Source organism: Macadamia integrifolia, chromosome 4 (genome assembly GCF_013358625.1).
Source record: "Macadamia integrifolia cultivar HAES 741 chromosome 4, SCU_Mint_v3, whole genome shotgun sequence".
NCBI lineage: Eukaryota > Viridiplantae > Streptophyta > Magnoliopsida > Proteales > Proteaceae > Macadamia > Macadamia integrifolia.
In genome coordinates, this window is record NC_056560.1 from 23,378,554 (window position 1) to 23,400,235 (window position 21,682).

The 21,682-nt window shown below is 38.2% G+C and overlaps 2 protein-coding genes across 2 annotated transcripts; one reads left to right on the forward strand and one right to left on the reverse strand.

The window, feature by feature from the left end:
- The first annotated feature begins 2,574 nt into the window (after window positions 1–2,574).
- LOC122077041 lies at window positions 2,575–10,043 on the forward strand. Its single transcript, XM_042642789.1, has 7 exons — window positions 2,575–2,997; window positions 3,202–3,243; window positions 5,238–5,320; window positions 5,428–5,529; window positions 5,642–5,856; window positions 9,271–9,365; window positions 9,440–10,043. Exons 1-7 carry the CDS (start codon window positions 2,856–2,858, stop codon window positions 9,691–9,693), a joined length of 933 nt encoding a protein of 310 aa, XP_042498723.1. The 5' UTR covers window positions 2,575–2,855; the 3' UTR covers window positions 9,694–10,043.
- Window positions 10,044–11,154: 1,111 nt separating this feature from the next.
- LOC122075793 (protein RETICULATA-RELATED 1, chloroplastic-like) lies at window positions 11,155–19,669 on the reverse strand. The gene is made up of 8 exons (XM_042640960.1): window positions 19,092–19,669; window positions 15,831–15,995; window positions 15,630–15,722; window positions 15,438–15,553; window positions 13,722–13,820; window positions 13,329–13,631; window positions 13,042–13,206; window positions 11,155–11,722 (listed from the first exon to the last, which is right to left on the reverse strand). Exons 1-8 carry the CDS (start codon window positions 19,512–19,514, stop codon window positions 11,434–11,436), a joined length of 1,653 nt encoding a protein of 550 aa, XP_042496894.1. The 5' UTR covers window positions 19,515–19,669; the 3' UTR covers window positions 11,155–11,433.
- Window positions 19,670–21,682: the final 2,013 nt, after the last annotated feature.

Sequence of the window (21,682 nt, forward strand, 5' to 3'; positions counted from 1 at the left end):
GTAGCATCTAGGGTTTTAAAATTCGGACCGGATGATTCGATTCTTCCCGATCTGGTTCTGGCTCAGATCGATCTTGTATGGAAAAACTAGGGTTGTCAATTTCAGGCCCGCACCGGTAGGCCCGACTGAGCCTGACCTAGATCAGCCAGCTTAATAAACGTGTCGGGCCTAAGTCCGACCCGTTTATAAATAGGTAGTATACGGTGCAATGGGTAAGCCCGATGGGCCTCCCGATCAGCCCTACTCATTTACAAGCCCAACTCAGATCGACACGTTTAGCCGATCATTTGTATAGGTATTCTAATTTTTTTTGGGATAGAATAGGGTATATATTGATATTTTTATCAATTATTGACTCCAATTAAGTGTAATATCTTTTCAAAATTGTTGATGATTTAACAAAATAAATTAAAATATCTTAAATCCAATAAAAGTAAAGGCTTGTTTAAGGCCTTATTGGTATATTACTCCGTTTAAGGCCTGGTTATAGCCCGATCAAAGCCTGAAATCTAATCGAGTTCGACACAATACCAACTCATTCCTCAAATAGGTAGGTCATGGTCCAAGTATAAAGGCCCAGCTAAGCCCGACCAAGACCGACCCGGCCCGACCGATGGACACCCCTAGGAAAAACTATGATCTAAGTCGGCCAGACCAATATGAATCCCTATTCTGGATTTTAAAACCCTTGTTGTGTTACTAAATCAAACCAGGTTGAACCAACAATTCTAAAGGTACTAATTTATCCAATGGGACAAGGAAGAGTACGTGCAAGATCTCACGAGTTCAATGGATCCACTATTGTTGTAAATAGCATGAAGGAAATTTGAAAGTGACTTATCTTGATTAAAATGGATACCAATTTTGATTTACTGCAGTGTAGTAATGCTTAATGAACAACCATAAATTCATCTATTAGAGAAAAAAAAACTTGTAGTTGTTAAGAAATGGTGAGGCCAAGTCATGTTATTGGTAAATACATTTTAAGATTGTAGACGTTTGTTACGATGCAATCCAAGTAATATGTGAATCAGTCTCCAAGATGAAATAGCTCCAATAAGCCTTTCAAGCAAATCCTAATCAGCTATAAGTTGACCATTCCTTATTTTGTTTTTTGAAGTTTTATCACTCATTTGTCTTAATATCTACATCTCAACTATACTGAGTTTATCAGTGTAAAGTTTTTTTATGTCATGTAATATAAGTAAATGTAATTTGATCATTTCTTATTCTTTCTTTTATTGTGTATATTCCCTCCATCAACCCCCCCCCCTCCCTCCATCAACCCCCCCCCAAATTAAAAAAAACTTTTTTTATGCAAAGCATTGAAGATGATTGATGATGCCTAGCACACTTGAGGAGGATGATTACCTTTGACCATTAATTAATTGATTTGTGCTTGAGGACAATCCTTTACTTCTTCCCATTTTTCATGTTGCAAAAGTGCTTTCAAGACCACAATATTCAAACAGATGAGCATGTTTGCCATCAAACATGGGCCAACGTTTCCCAAATTTGGGTGGACCAAGTTATTAGAGAGGGTAAAAGACAGTATACTCAGGGATATGGTGTGACTGGATATTGGAACCCAATCCAGTATCTTTCTTGAACCTGAAAATATTGGAACTTATGAGAGAGAGTAAAATATTGGAACCCAATCCAGTATCTTTCTTGAACTTAGATATTGCCCTTTGCGAAAGCAAAGGGCAATGATGAGGTGACAGTGTGCTCCATTTTGATATATGACCAATGTAGATCCTTCATGCATCAAAGAGTATTGGTGGCAGCTTCGGCTTGAAGAGCTGGTGCCCATGGAGGAAGTTATGGGATCAAACCTCATTGTAAGCATATATGAGTGGGTGAATGTGTGTAGGAATAGGCGGCCATTGGCCCTACTAGTGCCCAATAGGTTGACCAATGGCCAATGGCACCCAGAAGGATAGTAGATTAAAAAAATAATTATTGTATCACCCTCACATCATCACATGTGTGGCACAAGTAAGTGATAATTATTCAAATAAAATTGTTTTTCATATTATTTAGAAAGCATCGATATTGACACATGACAAGACATCAAGAACGAAATGTGAACAATTGATAACCCAAGAAGCTTTTTATATGAAAAAAGGAAGTATACACCGTTCATTCCAATATACCCATCTCACATAATAAAGAATGAAATCAACATTGGCATTCTCTCTCATATTCTAACCATATGGGTATCGCATAAATGGTGAACCATATTGATGACAACACTTTCCATATTATCTCCCTCAAATATTTTAATAAATGCTGAAATTTTCATCTTAGAACCAAACCTAACAACCACTAAAACAAAATCTTCAACTAAATCTTTAGAAGAGTCCTTTGGATGTGAGCAAGGCATAGGGTTGGCATTTGATAAACCATCTAAAAAGAAAAAAACCCTAACAGATGAACCATCCATTGCTTCCAAATCGAGGGGTTAAACCAGAGTGGGCTATTGAATCAACGCATGCTGGACACATGTTAGTTGTATACGTGTGTGCATCGCACGTGACCTATGACTTCTCTGGTTAACTTTTCTACTGCTCTCGTGTGAGCTTCAAAACAGTATTGGGGAAGCTCCAACTCCGAGAGATTTGTTGAGCTTTCAGGTTCAGACATGAACGCGTGATTGGTGCCTCTTTAGTCTTTTAACTTTCTTCTTCTTCTTCACCGTCCAAGAGCCACTTTCCGTGTCCAACTAGTGTAACTAAATCGCTTTGGATCTGATAATAATAATAAACCAGAGAAAAAGCAGCTATGTTCTTCCTGTTAGTATAATTCCTTGCTATCGTCTGACCATGTAAAGATAAAGCAGAGATTCTGAGAAAATGAGTGTTTCTCTCACTGTAATGACCTTCAATCTTCTCGACGATCAACCAGAAGGTAGTCCAAATTCATGGGAGAAGAGGAGGGATCTGTGTATAAGCGTCATTACCAGCTATTCCCCCATGATTCTCTGCACTCAACAAGGTACTTATCTTATATTGATCTTCTGTGTTCGTATAATGATGTCTTATGAGATGGGTATTTATGTATTGCACTTTTCTTGGCAACTATTGATCTGGCTTTGGCTAGACTTGGTTTTTGAGTAATTGTTTCTTTTCCTTTTTGATTGCAATGGTTGATCAGGGTTTTGTGCAGCTTATGACTAAGATTGTTCTCTTTCTCTTATAGGTGTTAAGTCTCAGTTGGAGTTTCTTCAGCAGGGTTTAACTGGTAAGTGCTTTGTTGCTCTGGTGCTTTGTCATAGGAGTTTATTTGAAATGTAGTGTTCTGAGTAAAGACATCCTGTAGAAATGCTTTATAGTTTTCTGTGCTGGGTTTTGTGTCGATTCATCTCCGATTGAATTTAAGCAAGAGTTTTATCGCAAAAAGGAGAAAGTTGAAATTGTCAAAAATCTTGCGATTCAATACATGACATCTTGGCTTTAAATCTCAAATGACCTGTCTGTTGAGCATCAGATTATATTTTATTTTATTTTTTATTGTCTGTGTTGGTTGATCTTGCATGCTTTAAGTTTGAGCTACTAAGTCTATTCTCTGTAATTGAACAGAATGAGACATTTTAACAGGGCAAACCCCTATGAAGGGCATTCCTATTCTAACCAAGTTCTAGCTCCCCACTGCATTGCTTTCATTTCCTCATCTAACCCGTTGAATAATATTCCCAAACAACCATTTACTAGTTGATGTAAGGTTCTAAACCTCTAGTAATTGACATAAAAAGATAAAGTGGCGGATCTTTCTTTTAAAATCCACACAGAGATGTGCACCAATTGTCCAGCAGAACTTTATTCAGCACAGGACAGCCACAAAATCATTGTTGGCAGGCCTATTTAGTCAACCTATCCCACTTCCTTAGGAAGTAACGATCCTGTTGAATTTAACCCATATTAATGCAACATTGAATCAACAGTGTCGGATCTTGATTTTGATATCCACATGTAGATGTGGACCCACTTTGTCTGCAAAATTTTATTCAGCACAGAACAACCACATAATCAATGTAGGCTGCTGGCCTGTTTCTTTAACAGATTCCACTTCCTTATGAAGTGATGATCATGTTGGATTTAACCCCCTATTAATGCAAGATTCTGAACCATAGATTGCCCACAATCTAACTGATCTTGATCACTAGAACATTAATTATAGGAATGCATGTATGATTTCATTTATGTACCTTGCAATGATTCACTCAATCAGAAGCTTTGATCAACTTTGCAAGATGCTCTTGCATCATGATTTCTTCTCACCAATCTTTCCTGGCATGTTCTGATTGTTGATGAGGTCAAGCATTGTTGCTATTGTCTTTATCACGGTAGGTTTCTTGCCTTTTCCTTCATAGTGATGAAGTGGAGTCTTCAGGTATTCGTCAGGAAGTATGGACATTTCATTTTGATTTGGTGGAGTGGTACGTTTTTTCAGAGAGTTCGTTGTGGGACAATTCTTAATCTGATCCTCCCGAGTTTGGTTTTGAAGATTTTGTTGGTTCTAACATTATTTTTCCTCAAGTGGATCTACATATGTAGTGAGCGAGCCTGTGGCGCAATGGTTATATTGCACTATTGCAACATGTTGGTCACAGGTTCAAAACTTGGAAACAGCCTCTCCTGCGAAGAAAGGGGTAAGGTTGCGTATATTTGCCCCTCCCGGACCCTGCAGTAGCAGGAGCTTCATGCACTAGGTTGCTCTTTTTCTCTTTTTGGGTCTACATCTGTGATTTTCTAGCTATCTTAACATATGATTAGGTTGAATGTTCAACCTCTTCCTCTTGCAGCTTAATGCTCCTCTAAGTTGCTTAAGGCCCACTACCTTTTCACTAAATCATATTATTCATTTTTTTCTCCTTTGGTTTTGGTGATCAATGTGGTGGCATATCTTGTCACTTTTGTCATGTTCCTGTGTCATAATAATCATCAGTAAGAATTGCTGTAACTTTTTAATGATCAAAAGAGAAAGACTTGTATATGTTTTTTTGAAAAAGGTTCTGAACACTTCATCAGTTTTTCTGGTCTCATAAGAGTCTTGGAAGTAATTGTTTTTTATATGTATAGTTTGTTTCTATGGTATTTGTTGGACTACTTCTAAGTCTATAACAAAATTGTGTTTTTTTATGTCTTTTTGTTGTTATATCACATTTTGCATCTACCGAATTTGCAAAATTTTGAAGTTCATTTTGGGTCATTATCCATGTACAATAAAATTCCAAGGTTATGACCAATTTGGGATTTCAAGAAAAGGATCTGAGGATACTACAGATGAGCATTGCACCATTTTCTATGACAAAGAGAAGGTAAGGGTCCGTTCCTCTTCCAAAATCTTCACTAGGTGGTTATGGATTTGTTTAAAATAAATTTGATGCAAAATTGCCACTAATATATTCTCTCTCTCTCATTGAAGGTAGAATTTCTAGAAGGTGGAACCTTTTGGTTGTCAGAGGCGCCCTCTGTTCCTGGAAGCACATCGTGGGGATCAGATGTTCCATGTATTGCAACTTGGGCGATATCCTTTTTTGTCATATTGTACCTATATAAGTTATAGTTACACTCATATATCCATTTTTTTTCCCTGGGGGACGATATTATATAATTTGTTTCATTGACATTATTTCCACACATTTCAACTCAAAGGAATTGAGCCACCAGGCTTTTCTTTCCAAATAGTAAACACAAACATGGATGAGTTTAGTCCTCGTGCCCGTAGACGAAGTGCTTTGCTCACATGGCAACACATAGCATCCTTACCTCCTGGCTTGCCAGTTGTATACTGTGGAGGATTTAACACACAGAAGGAATCAACAACAGGACGCTTTCTGCTTGGGAGATCTAGGTAAGAAATATTTGACTAGTTTTATATATCAAGGCTTCTTTCATATTTTGCACTTTACCCAACTCAAAATATCCGTTTTCTACATCAAAATTAGTGTGGTAAGTTTGTAAAATCTATGTGTATGACAGGTGATACCTCTCCATGTTCAAACCTGACCTCACTCATTGTCATGCTTGCATACTAGGAACAAAAGTAATGGCTATTGATAAATAGAATCATGTTGCGTTTTATTTTGTTATCACATTTTCATCCTACGTTCATTATCCCATGTCTCTATATTATGTGTAATTCAGAAGAGCAGCCATAGACTCATTTGTAGCAATTTAGCTCAACTCTTACATGGTCATCATAGCTATTCTTTCTCCATTGATTTGGGCAGATGCAGGAGGAAAGCAAGTGACTATAAGCTTGCTCTGGAGTATTCATCTTTCATTCTATTTGTTTATTTATTAATAATGATTATAATAAATAATTTTATATCATCATTAGCATAATGTTTCTAGAATTCATTTAGAACCACTTAAAAAGGCATGTGGAGTCACCACTATCTATTCTTTGCTCTTAATTGGGAAGCTTAGCAGGACATTTCAACTTAGACTGGTGATGCCTCAAGATGCAATATTTGAGGGAATGGGGGTATTTTCAACTAGAAGCTTGTGATCACTAAACTATTGCCATCATAGTTACCGAGGCATCCAGGTGCCTTGGTCGTCTTGGCTGCCTTGTTGGTGTCGCCTTGCATCCACCATCTAGGCCCCCGGTCCCCCCTCTTGCAACGCCTTGGGTCGCCTAGACGCCGTGACAACTGTGATTGCTATGTGTAATTTGTATACTTGATCAAAGAATGCAAGATGTAAATTATGTAATTATTGACATTCACCCCAAAAAGAAAGATGTAATTCTTCCCAGCCAAGGATGTCATTTTGATTCTCACTTTTTAGTTACTATTATGATGTAGATCGAAGGAAGAGGAAGGATTTTAAAAAGAAAAAAAACAATCTGCAGTAGCGCAAGTCCAGCCAGCGGTCCAACCAGTCCACTTGATGCAAGCCCAATCAGCCATGCTCCTGTTTAGGGCTTGACAACTGGGCTGAGTATCGTTGAACAGCCTTAGTTCTCAGCGTGAGTGGACCCTACTTGAGTGGCTAGTGCTGTTGGAGGATACCTTATAGCTGTTGGAATATTCTACTTTACCTTTGTAGCAAGTTTCTAAATTGTATCGGTGATTACTTTTATCCTAAGCTAGTAGTGCTACTTAGTTTTTCTTCTAAGACTTTCTAATTTTTGGAGTTGCTAAATTGTAAAAAGGATTTCTTTCTATTTAGAAGAGTTTCCTATTTGATTGATGTATCATCACTTATTAGAAATGAAAGAGGGGGATTCCAGCACCCAATGATTTTTACTCTTTAGAAAACGATTGCACATGCAACCCTTAGGATGTCAGAAGCAGTGTTCCTGGGTGGGATTTCAGGTTGGAGACAGGTGGGATGCCATCTCTGCAATAGGTGAGAAACCTACATATCTTCTAACCTTCATCTTCTTCTCTAATCTTCACATCAGGTCAGTACAATATTTCATAGTTCCTGCAATAGGTAAGACTATTTTCTGGTTTGGGATTTGGATACTAATCTTCAGTTCTGATCATCCTGCTGCCATTGACCTTTTCCTGGAGTTTGGTCTTCAAATCTGGTTGCTGTCCCGCAACCTGGTTCTTCCTTTATCTGCAGTATTCATGGGAGATTTCTGCTGTAAACACGGTGATCTGATGAGTTCGTGGGATTTTTTCTATATTCTGAACAACAGCCACATCACACCTATTTTGTAATTATTATTTCTAATTCTGGTTTGATCTTTACTCCCTCTTTTCTGACTTGTGTATTCTGTTACAGGCCTTAAAAATAATCAGTAGCTCTTTTGAGGTCGAATATTTTCTAATTAATTAATTACTATTTTTTATCTTCAGTTTTTGCATTGCTTCAACTCTTGTCACGAACTTCTGTTTGGGTGTGGAAAGTTTCTAAAACTTAATTGGATTCTGGTTCATTGTTAGCTACTCAATCTGCACTCCTAAATTCAGTTTTCTGGGGTAAGCACCTTTGGCATGGTGGTGGATGTCAGGGAAGTAGAGAGCTGGCCTAAGTCGTAGGGAGAGGTCTCTTGTTTAACTCTTCCCCCCACCCCACCTCCTCTTTGTTCCCCTTCCTTGAGTTGGGACACCACCCTGGCTGCCTTTGGTTGCCATCCTAGTTGGCCTATTAAAAATGAAAAATATCAATTTTCTCAAAGTTTATATTCTTGGGTCAAGATCAGATTTCGCTTGTTTACCCCCCCCCCCAAAAAAAAGAGCCTCCTCTTTGTTCCCCTTCCCTCCCCTTTCCCAGGCTACTCTTCCTTGAGTTGGGACGCCATCCTAGTTGGCCTAAAAAAAAAACAAATCAATTTTCTCAAAGTTTATTTTCTTGGGTCAAGATCAGATCTCTTTATCCAACTGTTGGATTTCCATCCAATTTTGGGACATTGATTCTTATAACAAGACCAGCATACGACCAAGATTGTTCCCCAATTTGATTATTCTATTGTGAGATATTTTACCGTCTCTTCGCTTCTGGTTCTATTAAAGCCCGGCGATTCTGGTCATTGTTGGACTCCCTATTTCACCTTTGTGTGACATAGGCTTCCCACATTAATATTACCTTTAAAAGAAGCAAGTGAAGCAACTACTGAGCCTTCAGTGCATAGGCCCACATATTGGAATTTTTTCTTACTAATGCTTTCTTAGCTATGGTAAATTTTGTATTACTACTGCTATATTTTGTTTGTAGATTAATTTTTTAACAATAAATTTGTTAGAGATTCCTTATTTGCTTGGCCCTGGGATAAGTATAGAAAATGTTTTTTCTTAAATTTCCTGTGATGAAAGGCTTTTCATCGCAGGTGTCTATATGTTCCAAGTGGTGAAGCCAGTGGTATCCTGGAGCTTGTCCAACTATTTAACACTTAAAGAGACATATTTCAACCGTATACCGTACCATGTGTTGGGGTCTGTTGTATTTCAGTGGTCCATATTTTCTCAAAACATCAACCTTTGAACCACTTTCCGAACCTTTGTTTTGATGCATGGTTGGATCTGATCGGGTTTTGAACTTGGTACATGAGCAGAGGTGATGCAGATAACATATCTAGAAAGCTTGATTGCCAAGCAAACTGCGATGTTGCATATATAGAACCAACCACAAGGCTTCCATACTGGCCATGGAGGAAATCAATCATTTATCTTGAATAACATCAAGCTTTGAAACCTTCTAGTTATCCAGGCTTCCCAACGAAGTTACATCCAGAATTTTAAATGGAAGTGTAATATATGCATGTAAGTGAAGATGACTACTGCTAACACTTTCATCACTTGAACTACAGAGAGCATGGTGTCGTCGGTGATATGAGGGATGCATGGCCCAATGCTCGGGTGAGGAAAAATGTCTCCTTGATACGTACATACCATGGATTCAAAGGTATTCCAATTAGATTAACAATCTCATGAGGCAGATGTTGAAATTATGTACTCAGTTTTCATTTGTTGCTGCAGGTGATAAACAGGGAGCGATGGAATTCTTTAAGTTAATGTTCAGAGCACTTTGCCTCTGCTGGGATCGGCAAACTCAGGATCTGCACATAGATTGGATTCTTTACAGAGGCCGATCACTGATTCCAGTGTCCTGTGAGGTGGTGAATGATAACATTGATGGCTTCTACCCTTCCTCTCACTATCCAATACATACTGAGTTTATGCTTCCCCGTAATTTGAGGTTACTTGATGCACCTGCTCAGGATGGAAACTAAGTGCTGATCTCTTTTTTGTTATTGCTATGATATGGATTAGTGTTTCATGTACACTAGTCTTGTTTATTGCGTTCAGATGGTAAAGTTGATATATGAAGATTTCCATGAAGTTTTTACTGGAGTAGGTGAAGGGAGGTTTAAGTACTATGAATTAGGAGAAATAATTATATCTTTTGAGCCTGCTTGTAACAAGTGGGTTGGTTGTATATTGTTCTGGGGCTGCAAAGGCAAGGATATTAATATTTTGTGATGATCCTCTAAGATCAGTGTTAGATGTGATAAGTGAAGAAAACTCCATCTGTATCAAGAACAGGAAGGTTACATAAATCACAGTTGTCAGATTGAGTGAATGTTGTTCTCAAACACCATTGAGCTATATTTTCAGATTTTTTAATTTTCATTCATTTATTTATTTGCAGTGAATGGCCTAATTGATGTTTCTGTTTTAGGGAATTGTGGATTACTAGGTAAACCCTAAGCCCTTTTATCTACTTCATGGTATCCCTGTTAGGTTTGTTTGAATTGTTGCGAAAGATTTCGGGGTTGCTAGTTTGATACTCCCCCCAACACTTGGGAAACCATGGGTTGCATTGATTGTTGAGTTGATGATGACGGAGACTGGTGACTCTACCCCATTTTCAGAAGTTTTCACACTCACCATGCTCGCTGACAACTGAGGTATTACATCCAACGTGTCAATAGATGAGATGACTCACCCAAGTCATCAGATTTTGAAGAGGGCGAGTCAAGTCAGAAAACCTGGTTTTCCAACAATGATTTTGCGTCAACTAACACCCACCCCAACCAAGCTTGCTCAAGCTTCACACAGATGGAGCCACCAAGGGAAATCCCGATCACTCCGAAGAGACCTCTCCCAGGCTGCTTAACTCCAGAGTCCAAAACCTAATTAGTTAACTACAAATCGTTGTACAACTCGAGTCCAAAACCTAATTATTTTACTACAAATCATTGTGTACAACGAAAGAGAGGCCAAACAAGCAATCATTCTCTGTCGCACTATACTGGTGCGGTGAGGATCTGGGTGGCTAGGAGCACCCAGGCACGCACCCTAAGGTGCTCTCAACCGTCCAGATCCTCACCGCACCAGTGCAGTGTGGTAGAGGATTTTTACACAGGCCAAACCGTCTTACTGTTATATACTTTTCCGGCTGCATGCCGCCAGTGGTGTGCTTCATTGTTAAACTGTCTTGGTTGAAACACAAGTGAACAAACTCTAAACTGTGCTGGCTAACACCTGAATTTCAATAAGTATGCCGCCTACATCTCATAGTCACTTAATATGACTTTCGCAAATCAGAAGAGGGGCACATTAAACAGAAAAGAGGACAGCACAAAGGTTCATTGGATAAGCCACTGAAAGGAAGCCATTGTAAACAGTCAAGATTCTCAGGAAAACCTTCTCACTTGATACAAGATTTCTATATATATTTGAAAATAATAGAAAAAAAGGAAAAAAAAATTTATCTATTCCATTAATTAAAGTGGTTGTAATAAAAAAAAAAGACAATTTCTTTAATCTCACCTCAAATCTCTCCCGTAATAATAAAAGAGACCTTTCAAACACCCCCACCCCTTTTACTTCAAAGCAGGCAGCAAATCCATGCCACTAAGTTGCGTTACATCGAAGCAACAACAAATAGCACCACCTAATCGAGAAAAATTGAATCTTCCACGGCTACAAAATTGGTCTGTGATAGTGATACCATCAAAGAATGTGTGCTACGTTGAACTTGCGGTCACCTTCCTCCTGACAACTCTCTTCCTCCGTGCTTTGGAAGGTGCCATCTCTCCTTCAGCAGCATGGTCACCAGTCCCCTGCTTAATGCCAAGGAGACCCAACCCAGAAACAATAGCTTTCTTAGAGATGAACCAGTTTGAAGAAGATGTGGTAACATCCTTGGATGGTCTGCTGTAAGCCTTCAACAGGTTATCTGACTGAATCAGTGGATCTCCCTCTACTCCAAGCCAAGCTAGCCTTGATGTCTCTCCAACTTGAACATTCAGAATCCTGCAAGGCACACAGAACAAAAGATTCATGATGGTATAAGAAAAAATAGTGAAATTTACACTAGAGAAACTCTTGAGAGCATGTATGCATCATTTGCAGTGAAGTGCTTGTCTCTACTTTAACTGAAAATGCACATGATACATTCAAACTGTCGGTAAATAATTCAGGGTAACTGATTCCTGCACTTTTCCTTAGAAATGTGTTCCCACCTTATGTCAGTTACACATGGGACTTTCTCGTGAATCGACCAGGAAAGATAGGTTAATTAAGAGTTGTTGAAATCACCAAATCCTCAAGAAAACCAATATTTTTCTTTTTTTGTCCTTGCAGTATAATAAATAATCCCAGCAAGCATAGACCCCAACTCACCAACCCCCTCCCCCCGAGAGAAAACATATACTCCGAAGTCTTCAATTTAGCCTGTTAGTGCAATTGTGAATATGGAAACATGTCCTTGTTGCTCCATTCTTTTCAATTCTCCCTATGCCCAAGACATGAGGGTTATTGAATTACTTCCCTACTGTTAACTCTGTACATTAGTTTCCAAAATTCAGAATGAGAAACTAAGAACCATAAATCTACACCAGTATGAATTCAGACTTCACAAGTGGTATCAGAGCTATGGATAGCATAGAAGAACCACAGGCCTCTATCAACCAGCTCACTGACATAGTTCAGAAGCTAGCTCAGAAGGTTGATATCTTCGAGCAACATCAAAGAGCCACATCTACTGCTCCTATAGAAGACAACCCTGGACCCCCCTGGGGAAGAAGAGGCCATCAATCTGCTCCCAACAACCCAAGATTACCAGGGAGACCCTACAGAACACCTCCACAGCAATTGACCTTGGACAATGTCATCCGGACACTTAGCGAGTCTGGAAACTACTAAAGAAGGGGGAGAATTAGCTAAAAAAGAGGGCTGATTTGGATCTGAGTGATTATATGGTAAGGTAGTCCCCTTTGGTGGGCCTTCAGCCACATAATTCTTGTTGATAATCAAAACTAAAATAAACAAATAAATAACTACAAATAGTAAAAAAGAAAATTAACCATCAGACCTCATCAGTGTAATATCAAACCATAAGAACAACAATTACTTGAAAAGTATCACCTCCCATAACCACTAGTCAGCAGCAATAGTTATGAAAAATTCAAAACATCTTTAGATATAACAAAGAAACTAACACGTCAAAATGCAAGGATAATTCTTGGCAAAAGTAGTTGAAAAGAATACACAACTAACATAAGCAAAAAAGCTCCAAAGGCACCAAGATAAGGTTTATATGGGTGACGGTTCCAACAAGGGGAAACAGATACCTCAATGCAGTGCTAAAAAATAGTGCCACCCCAATAACATCATAACGCTCAAAGAGAGCTTTGTCAATTCCACATAGCAGCTGATATCGCAGGTTTGCATAAAGTCCTAAGAAAGCCCCATAACCAAGTGCATTTGTACTGACAGTTGGTATTATCACAGATAATCTGCATAAAAAGCAATGGTGTCTGAGATACAGAATGGTTGCAGAAAAATGAGTCCAGCCATACAGGTGGAATAGCAGCAAATATAAAATGTTATAAGAAAGCAAGCCCGAGAAATGGTTTACCTTCCCTTCTTACTGGCTAAAAGTTTTGACAAAGAAGCTTGTGCTGCTCCAGCAGTTAACCCAACCAAACACAGCTCTGCAGCCTTGTAGAAGAATGAGTGGATTCTTTTGTTCAAGTCAAATTCTCTGAGTGGATAACTCTTCTCAAAAATGTTGTTTGGAAGCTTTTGTAATGTATTTTGCAAATCAAAGCGGAATGTATTTCCATACGAACGACAAGGAGCAAGTGACCATACAACAACAGCGCTGCAGGCTGATACTGTCAGCACATTAATAAGAGCCAGATCCCATTCCTGCTTGAGCCTATTATATTAAAATGAATAAGACGTATCAAGTGAATACCACATCAGATAAGATATACTTTCCTTCACCTAATTAAATTAAAAGAAATACCTTTCCCCACGATTCTTCAATTCCCACGCAATAGTGCAGCCAATTGTAGCGACCTGATCTAAAATAAGCTTATATAGGAAAGCTGGGTCTGCAATCATCCTGCAAAACAAGAAGATTTGGTAAGAAGCCGTGGAGTGAAGAAGTGTATAGAACATACAAACTCAAGGACCAGCAACCGAGAAAACCAACCAACCAATTGTTGACAATATTAAATAAACAGAGGGTAAATGTCAGCTTGTACAACAGTATGTTATTAAACCAAGATGTTAACATGTTGGCACATCATGGTAACTTCCAAACACCTTCTGGGCGCATATTGTGCATCGCTATTTAGTATTTACCCCAACAGTATACCCAAACAGAGGTTCCTATCTGTATGGGAACCTCCTTCGGGCCCATGACGACAGGGACTAGAGGAACCAAACCTCCAAATTATCACAGTCCCACGTATAAATGACTTCATAAAGGTGAACCTCTTTTTTATGTGCAGGTGGTAGGTATTATGACGACTGTTGATATGTCTAAAATAAAATTTTCCATGACCTCCAATTCTAGTCTCATTTTCTAAATATTTGACCATACCAAATCAACTTATATGTGCAAAATGCTGCAAGGCACAAAAGTAAACCAAGCTTCTCATATCAGAACATCTCAATCATTAGTCATGCAAAAACAGTGCATCCCATGAACTGCTTCATCGAAGAGCACTCCATGAGAGTGTACCTTACCTGCATCAATCCATTAGGTCCTGTATCAGGCTGTATCAGACCCACATTGATCAATATAAGGAAGATACAATTGCTTTTCGTTTTTACGTATCGTATTGATACCAACCAATACTGATATGTACATATTGGTATCAGCCGGTACGGTACGATACAAACCGATACTTATTTTTTCGTTATTTTAATCGAATTTTGTCTAGTACTAAGTATTGGTAAGAATAGACTATATCAGAAAAAGTGTACAGCAGGGTATAACGTACACTAGCAACCTATGGTCCAAACCAAACTACCATTTTGGGTGTGTATATTTATAATTTAAATGTTCAATATGTTTAGAAATACTTAATAAGGGTTTCCATGAAGTTTTGGGCCAAAATATGGTCATTTGACCACTGAAACGGACAAACAAATCTTGCATCCGAAATGGTAAAGATTTTAGTTGAAACCTGAGTGAAACCCAAAAAAATTCGTTGAAACCCTGGTGGATACCGACTTCTCGAACCTTGGACTTAGGTCTCTTCCTTGGGAAATGTACCTATTAATGATATCTCTACTAACTCTAACTCAGCTTAACATAGACTTGCCACAATTATTTGAAATTTGACCAAGGATTTAAGATAGTTTGATTTGGCTACAATAACCAAATAACCAAACTTAAGAAGTGGCAACTTAAGAAGGGCTAGGGTTTGTATGATCAATTACTAAGTCCTAATCAGGCCAAGTAACGAGTAAGGAACTCCAATAAATTCATGAACTGGAAGAGCACCTGTGCCCCCAACAAAATAAAATCATGCACACATGCACAAAAGCACAGGCAAGCATGCATGTGAGAACTCACACAAATGTTACACCAAATGAGCCCAATTGCCTAGTGAGAACTTAAATATTGATTACACAGCAATGAAAACATACGTTGATCAGAACATATCTACTCCTCTACCAAAAAAAATTATATGAAATTCTGAACTTCTGATGGATCTCTAATAATTACCTGCCAATGAATTGCCTAAATAGTCCTTGTGGTAGAGCTCGAGAAATAAACCGAGCAGTTGTTGGCCTTGCATTGATTGCTAGGAACTTCACCATTTGAGCAGAGCTTACCAAACCCTGAAGAACATATTACAACCAATTGTATTTAGTAGCCATTTGTTATTTAAAGAAAACAATATATGTAAGAATTTACCATTTCATACGCTTGGCGGATCCCAGCAGGCAAATCCCTCATTGTCTTTTTCCACTCTTGCAAGACAGCATCTACAAACTTCCTATCAAAAAGCTGGGAAAAGTACAGAAAATTGATTATTGGATGATGTACTTCTAAATGATAGATTTGCATCTTTTCTAGAACATAAATCCAATTCAAATATATACAGAATTTATGTACCTCCTCAAAAACCATTCGCATCCTAAACAAACCACCCTCATCTCCTTCATCTCCATCATCAAAGTCACCAATGTAGTCATCGTCATCACCACCATCATCACCCCCGTCGCCACCACCATGACTATTTTTCTTTCCAATATCTCCACCCCCTCCCCCAATTGCAGTCTGCAGCATTCCAAAAACTTAAGTGATCTAAGTTGATATAGCATAAATAAAATTAAAAGAAAAGCCAAAATATCTACTGGCAATGGAAATAAAACCACAATACCCACTTGCGTGGTTCACATCCAAATATTTGTCTTTATCAGATAGAATGAATGGACTGAGTAAGATTCAAGTTTAACAAAGACCAACTTCATACACAGGATGTTGTCCTACTGAACTAAGCAAATCGACTTCTCAACTTAATGAAGTTCCATGGCTACAAATTCAATGTATTGATATAGAGTCCAGTCCAGATAAGTGGATTCACCAGCCAAAATAAGAAAAACAAATAATTGATCGGGTCATAATTATACATGATATTATTATTGGATGTAATGGTTAAATTGATCCGTTTTGCTATTTTATGGTGGTTGCAAGGTTTCAAGGGTAGAATTGGAATTTCCAAGCAAAGAAGAGAATAAAAAATAAAATAAAAAAGAAATTGAGAACCACACGGCTCTCTCTCTCTCTCTCTCTCTCTCTCTCCTTCTCACGGTTCTTCCCTATAATCTCTATATCTCTCCCATATATCTCTATTTGTCGGTCTCCCTATCTGGTCTCTCACTCTCATTCTCTAGGACATGCGCTACCCTTCCCATATAGACCTCTCACATATCCCTCACACACACACACACACACACACACACACACATTATCCCTTGCTGGTTTTTCTCTCTTTTTCATGGTTCTTCCTTCTTCTTGGATCGCACCTTCTTCTGGACGGATTTCCCTGGATAGCATTGCATAGAGATCATTGCCATCACACCAAGGTTCCATCACCACCATCGCATCGTGGCACTGAATCCCTTCACTTGTGTTCATGTCTCCATGGAAGAAGTCATTGCTGCCCTTCGCTGATTCGCACCATGAGCAGCTAAGTTCCCTTTGTCTTTGCCGTGTAGATGAACCGTTGATTATTGTTATTTGAATTATGGTTTAACCGTTTAAGCATACTTAATTGTTTGATGTTGAGGATTCTCCATCCCTTTGTGGATGATTTTAATTGAATTATTTAGTTTAGAGATTGTGCTTCTGTGATTCATATTTTCTATTCAAACAATAGTTTTCATCGAAATTTCGGTTGTATCGACGATAGCCTTTAACTGACCTAACTAAGCGCGCTAAACGTATGCGAAAGACGATAGTGCTCGGCAAGATAGGTTATTCCTAGAATGAACCAAATTTTTTAATCATTCTGTAGTTGCATTAGACATGTAGTTTTAATGAACCGGAGTATGCATCAGAGTTAAATAATCATGTCAATGGGAATTCGAAACCTAAAGGTTGTTTTCTCATAAATTCTCACTTTAGTCTTAATTTTGCAATTTGATTTTCAAAACAATATTCACATCAATTTTAGTAAATTTAGCCTTTCAGTTCTCTGTGGATTCGACCACTTTCTTACCACTATCTCATAGTTTAGTTAGGGTTTTATTTTGATTCGTTCACGACAGCGATCAATAATGAACAGAGCGCAAAGTGAATTGAACTCAAAGCTGAGAAACTATGCATTTCGCTACCTTCACCATCTTTGAAGCAAATAATCCTCCAAATATAACTTTCTTAAACAAATTTTCATGTCAAATACAAAAATCAGGGACCTCTATATTCCATAGTCACGTTGAAAGCCACAAAACTAAAGAAATACAATTTCTTCCCCTAACTTTTCTCTTCTAAAAGAACTCGTTTTCAACACAATGCACATCCAAGCTCCACAAAATAAAACCCGCTCCCAAACCTAATAACTAGAAGGTGATCCATACCCAAAAGTTCCTTAAGTTGTGTTCTATAAATATATCTTTGTATCTAAAGGTGCTTCCAAAATTAAAGGTTTTAAAGCTCACAAAATTAAGGTTTTTAAGTACCACAACGATCAATAGTTAGTCATATAAGGAGAAGAAGTTGCATGAATCAGAAATTCAACATTCCCAAGGCTTGTTTAGCATAAACCAAGGGCGACGACACCCTAATATGGCTTCAACGCAGTCCTACTAGTTGCACTATCATATAGAAATGCCCTCATCTTCCCTCATCCATAACTATTTACATCACTTTCAATTACCAATAATTGTAAATGTCTCCTTGTGACCTCCCACTGAAATATAAATCAGGGAAACCTACCACAACAACGACTCGGCCTTATCCCAACTTAATGGAGTTGGCTACGTGGATCCATGCAAAAAGCTAAAGTAGGGGAAATTAAGGTAAAAAGGGAGGGGGGAAATGAAGAGATGCATAAATGAGGGAAGGAAAATGGGATGACAAATGAAAAATATAAAAAATAAAAGAAGAAAGAAGCACAACCCAACAAGTTAGGAGAATCTTAGTTAAATGGGGTCAGCTACATCCTACATGAATCCATGCCCTCCAATAGGCCCTATCAAAGGTCATACTTAAGACAAGACCTAGACAATGCATGTCATTTCTCACAACTTTTCCTATGGTCATTTTAGGCATGCCCCTAACTCTTTTCGCTCCTTCAATCGCAATCATATCACTCTTCCTTAATAGGGCGTCCCGAACCTCCGTTGAACATAACCATACCACCTCAAATGACTTTCTCGGAACTTGTCATTGATCGGAAAAACTCCCAAATCAGCTTTAATACGTTCATTCCTTACTTGTTTTTCCCCACATCCATCTCAATATCCTCATCTCTGCTACACATAGCTTTTCGATATGACACTTCTCAACTGCGCAACATTCTGCCCCCACACATCATAGATACTGAAATATAAATCAAGGAAACCTATAGGTAGAAAGAAAGATTTGATATCTATCCAGTTGACCATTAAACATAGTTTAGCAACCAATGACCCAACTCCAACAATTTGTAAGAGAAAACCCCATTTGAAAGAAAATCATTACTGACTCATTCCACATTCACAAAAAGATTGCAAAATAACCAAGCAATTTTAAACCCTGAAACCAAATTTGACACCTTAGGAACTAAAAAAAGAATCAGCCGGACTATTCAATTCAATCAACAATAAACCAAAAGAATTTCCACCATCGCCAATCAAACAACCAAGATAATAACAACCGAAGAGCACAAACCTCGGGACTAGACTTGGATAGCTTCTGCGACAAATCAAGCTTTGACTTCTCAAGAGTCACCGCTCCCAACGCGCCGTACTGACCCTTCATAACAGGAGCAAACATAACAGAAGAAGAAGACGACGACGTCGACGATGAAGGCAAGCCCGCATCAGAAACGTCAGGGGAGAGCCTGAAGCAGCGTTCAAGCTGTGCCGCGAGGTCTCCATCTACTAGAGCTGGAGAAGAACATCCGGCAACCACGACAAGCTTCCGGGATTTTCCGACGGAAATCGATCGAGCAGAGCATCGCATTGGGCATAAGAGAGGAGGGCAATGCTGAAAAGGGAGGCTTTTGGTGGGGATTTGAGAAGGGATGTTCTTGTTGGGGATTTGAGAGCTGAGAGACATAATTTGAGCGGTTTGAAGGACCGCACGAGACATCTCTCTCTGTTCTTGGTCTTCAGGGAGATTTTTCTTCTTCAATTTTCATTCTGAGCTGAAAGTTTGGACTTCGGAGAAGGCAGTTAAGAGGGTAAAATTATGGAAATGCAGCGAAGGGTTCGTTGAGATGGATCCTGGCCTTCTTGATAATAGGGATTTAAAAGTAGAATACAAGAAAAAACGGTTTTGGAAACTATCCGAATCTCCCTCTCAATCAACTCTTCCTCCCTCTATGAAATGACATATCTGCCCTGTCATGGGCCAAAAAAGAGGGCACACAGCCATAAATGAAACTCAATCCCATAACTTTTTCAGGAATACTATATCTATATACACTATATAATATGCGATAGAACAAAACTCCAATATCCAACATTTCTTGTTTCTAACTTTTCTTCCTTCATCTAGCGGAGCATTATGGCCTTATGCTCTCAAAATGGGATTCAATATTTATCCATTGCCAGCATTGTTGTTTGGATGAAGTATGAGTTTTATAATGAAGATGACCTTAAGGTTGTTGGAAGGTTAGCCATATGTGCTACAATTCAGCATGTATGGCAGGAAAGGAATGCAATAATATTTAAAAGAAAGGTAAGACTAAGGATCAGATTGTATCTTGTATTATGGATGATGTGACAAATAGGTGTAAGGCTATTGGGTTCAAAGCTATTTGCAATGGCAGAAATCAGTTTTTGGTGAACAATTGGAGATTGGGTGTTACATGGACTAGTATATCCCCACGAACCTGTCAATGGGTACCTCCATCAGATAAAATGTGGGCACTCCATTGTGATGGTTCTCTAACACATGATAGGGTAGGTTATGGTGGAATTATAAGGGATAGCAGTGGACAACTGATTCTGGCTTTTGTAGGAAAGGGGGTAGTAAGGTCAGTTTTATATATGGAGCTCATGGCAATGCTAAAGGGGGCTGATTTATGTAAAAAATTGAATCTTTTACACATATCAGTTAGATCGGACTCAAAGGTAGTTGTGGTTATCATAAATGGTTAGGTTGAAGAACCATGGGAAATCCAAACCCTTGAAAGCAAGATTCTACATTTGCTAAGGGAATTTGGAAGGAAAGTGATCATAAATGTGTGGAGGGAGAGCAATAGTCCAACTGACTTTATGGCTTCATATGATACAGGAGATGGTGAAACTAATATTCGGCCTAAAGATTTTCCTCAAGACTTACAAAGTCTTGTGGACTTGGATGCCAACCGCACTATTTATTTTAGGAAGTAATGTAATGAAGAGATGATTGTATAATTTTTTACATGGCAGTATGCAGGGTCTGTCCTGCTTGTTAAGGGATTTATCTACCCCTCTTTAGGTCTGTCTAAAGGCGGTGGGTGAGGTTGTCTCTTTTTGTAATTCTTTATCTTATTCAATACACAAAGTTACTTATAAAAAAAATATATATATATATATATATAAATATATATATATATAAATATATATATATATATATATAATATGCAATAAAGAATCTTGTCAATTGGGTGTAGGCAATATCAACGCAAGCTAATGAGAGGATATGTGGGAGCATCTTCAATCCACAAAGTGTAAGGCAGCGTGGTGTTTTTGCACTCGTTTATGTTTGGTTTGAGGCAACACCAAACTGATAGGATTCTTTCTCCCATATAGTGTTTGACACATATAGTAAATTTACATGTGGGTATGTCATTGCGTGTTTAACAGTTCAAGCTTTCAGGTGAAATGATAACAAATATGGTATCTCAGTAGGGAGGTTAAATGTTGGATTCTTAGGAAGTTCATCCGAAGAATTTCTCTGACATTTCTTATACTTTTGTGCATAGAAGGAAAGAAGGCTTCATGTCTCAACAAGTTAACCATTATCATGAATAGCTCACATATTCAAATATTAATTCAAGTATCTAGATGTGACTCTTAAAAAGTTAAAATAGAAATTTCATAGTGTATGAAAAGAAACTACAAATGAGAGATTTTCTTCAACTTCAACCGAATGATAATTCAATCATGAATAGTAAATACTCTTCTATAGATGTGAATCCTAGCCCAAACAATGGAAAGAAGCAAAGTAAGAAAGAAATTATTCTCCTCGATTGTGAAATATAGACAATTCTTAAAAGAAGGTTCTCAATTTTTAAGGATTTCATATATACAAAATCACAACAGTCATTT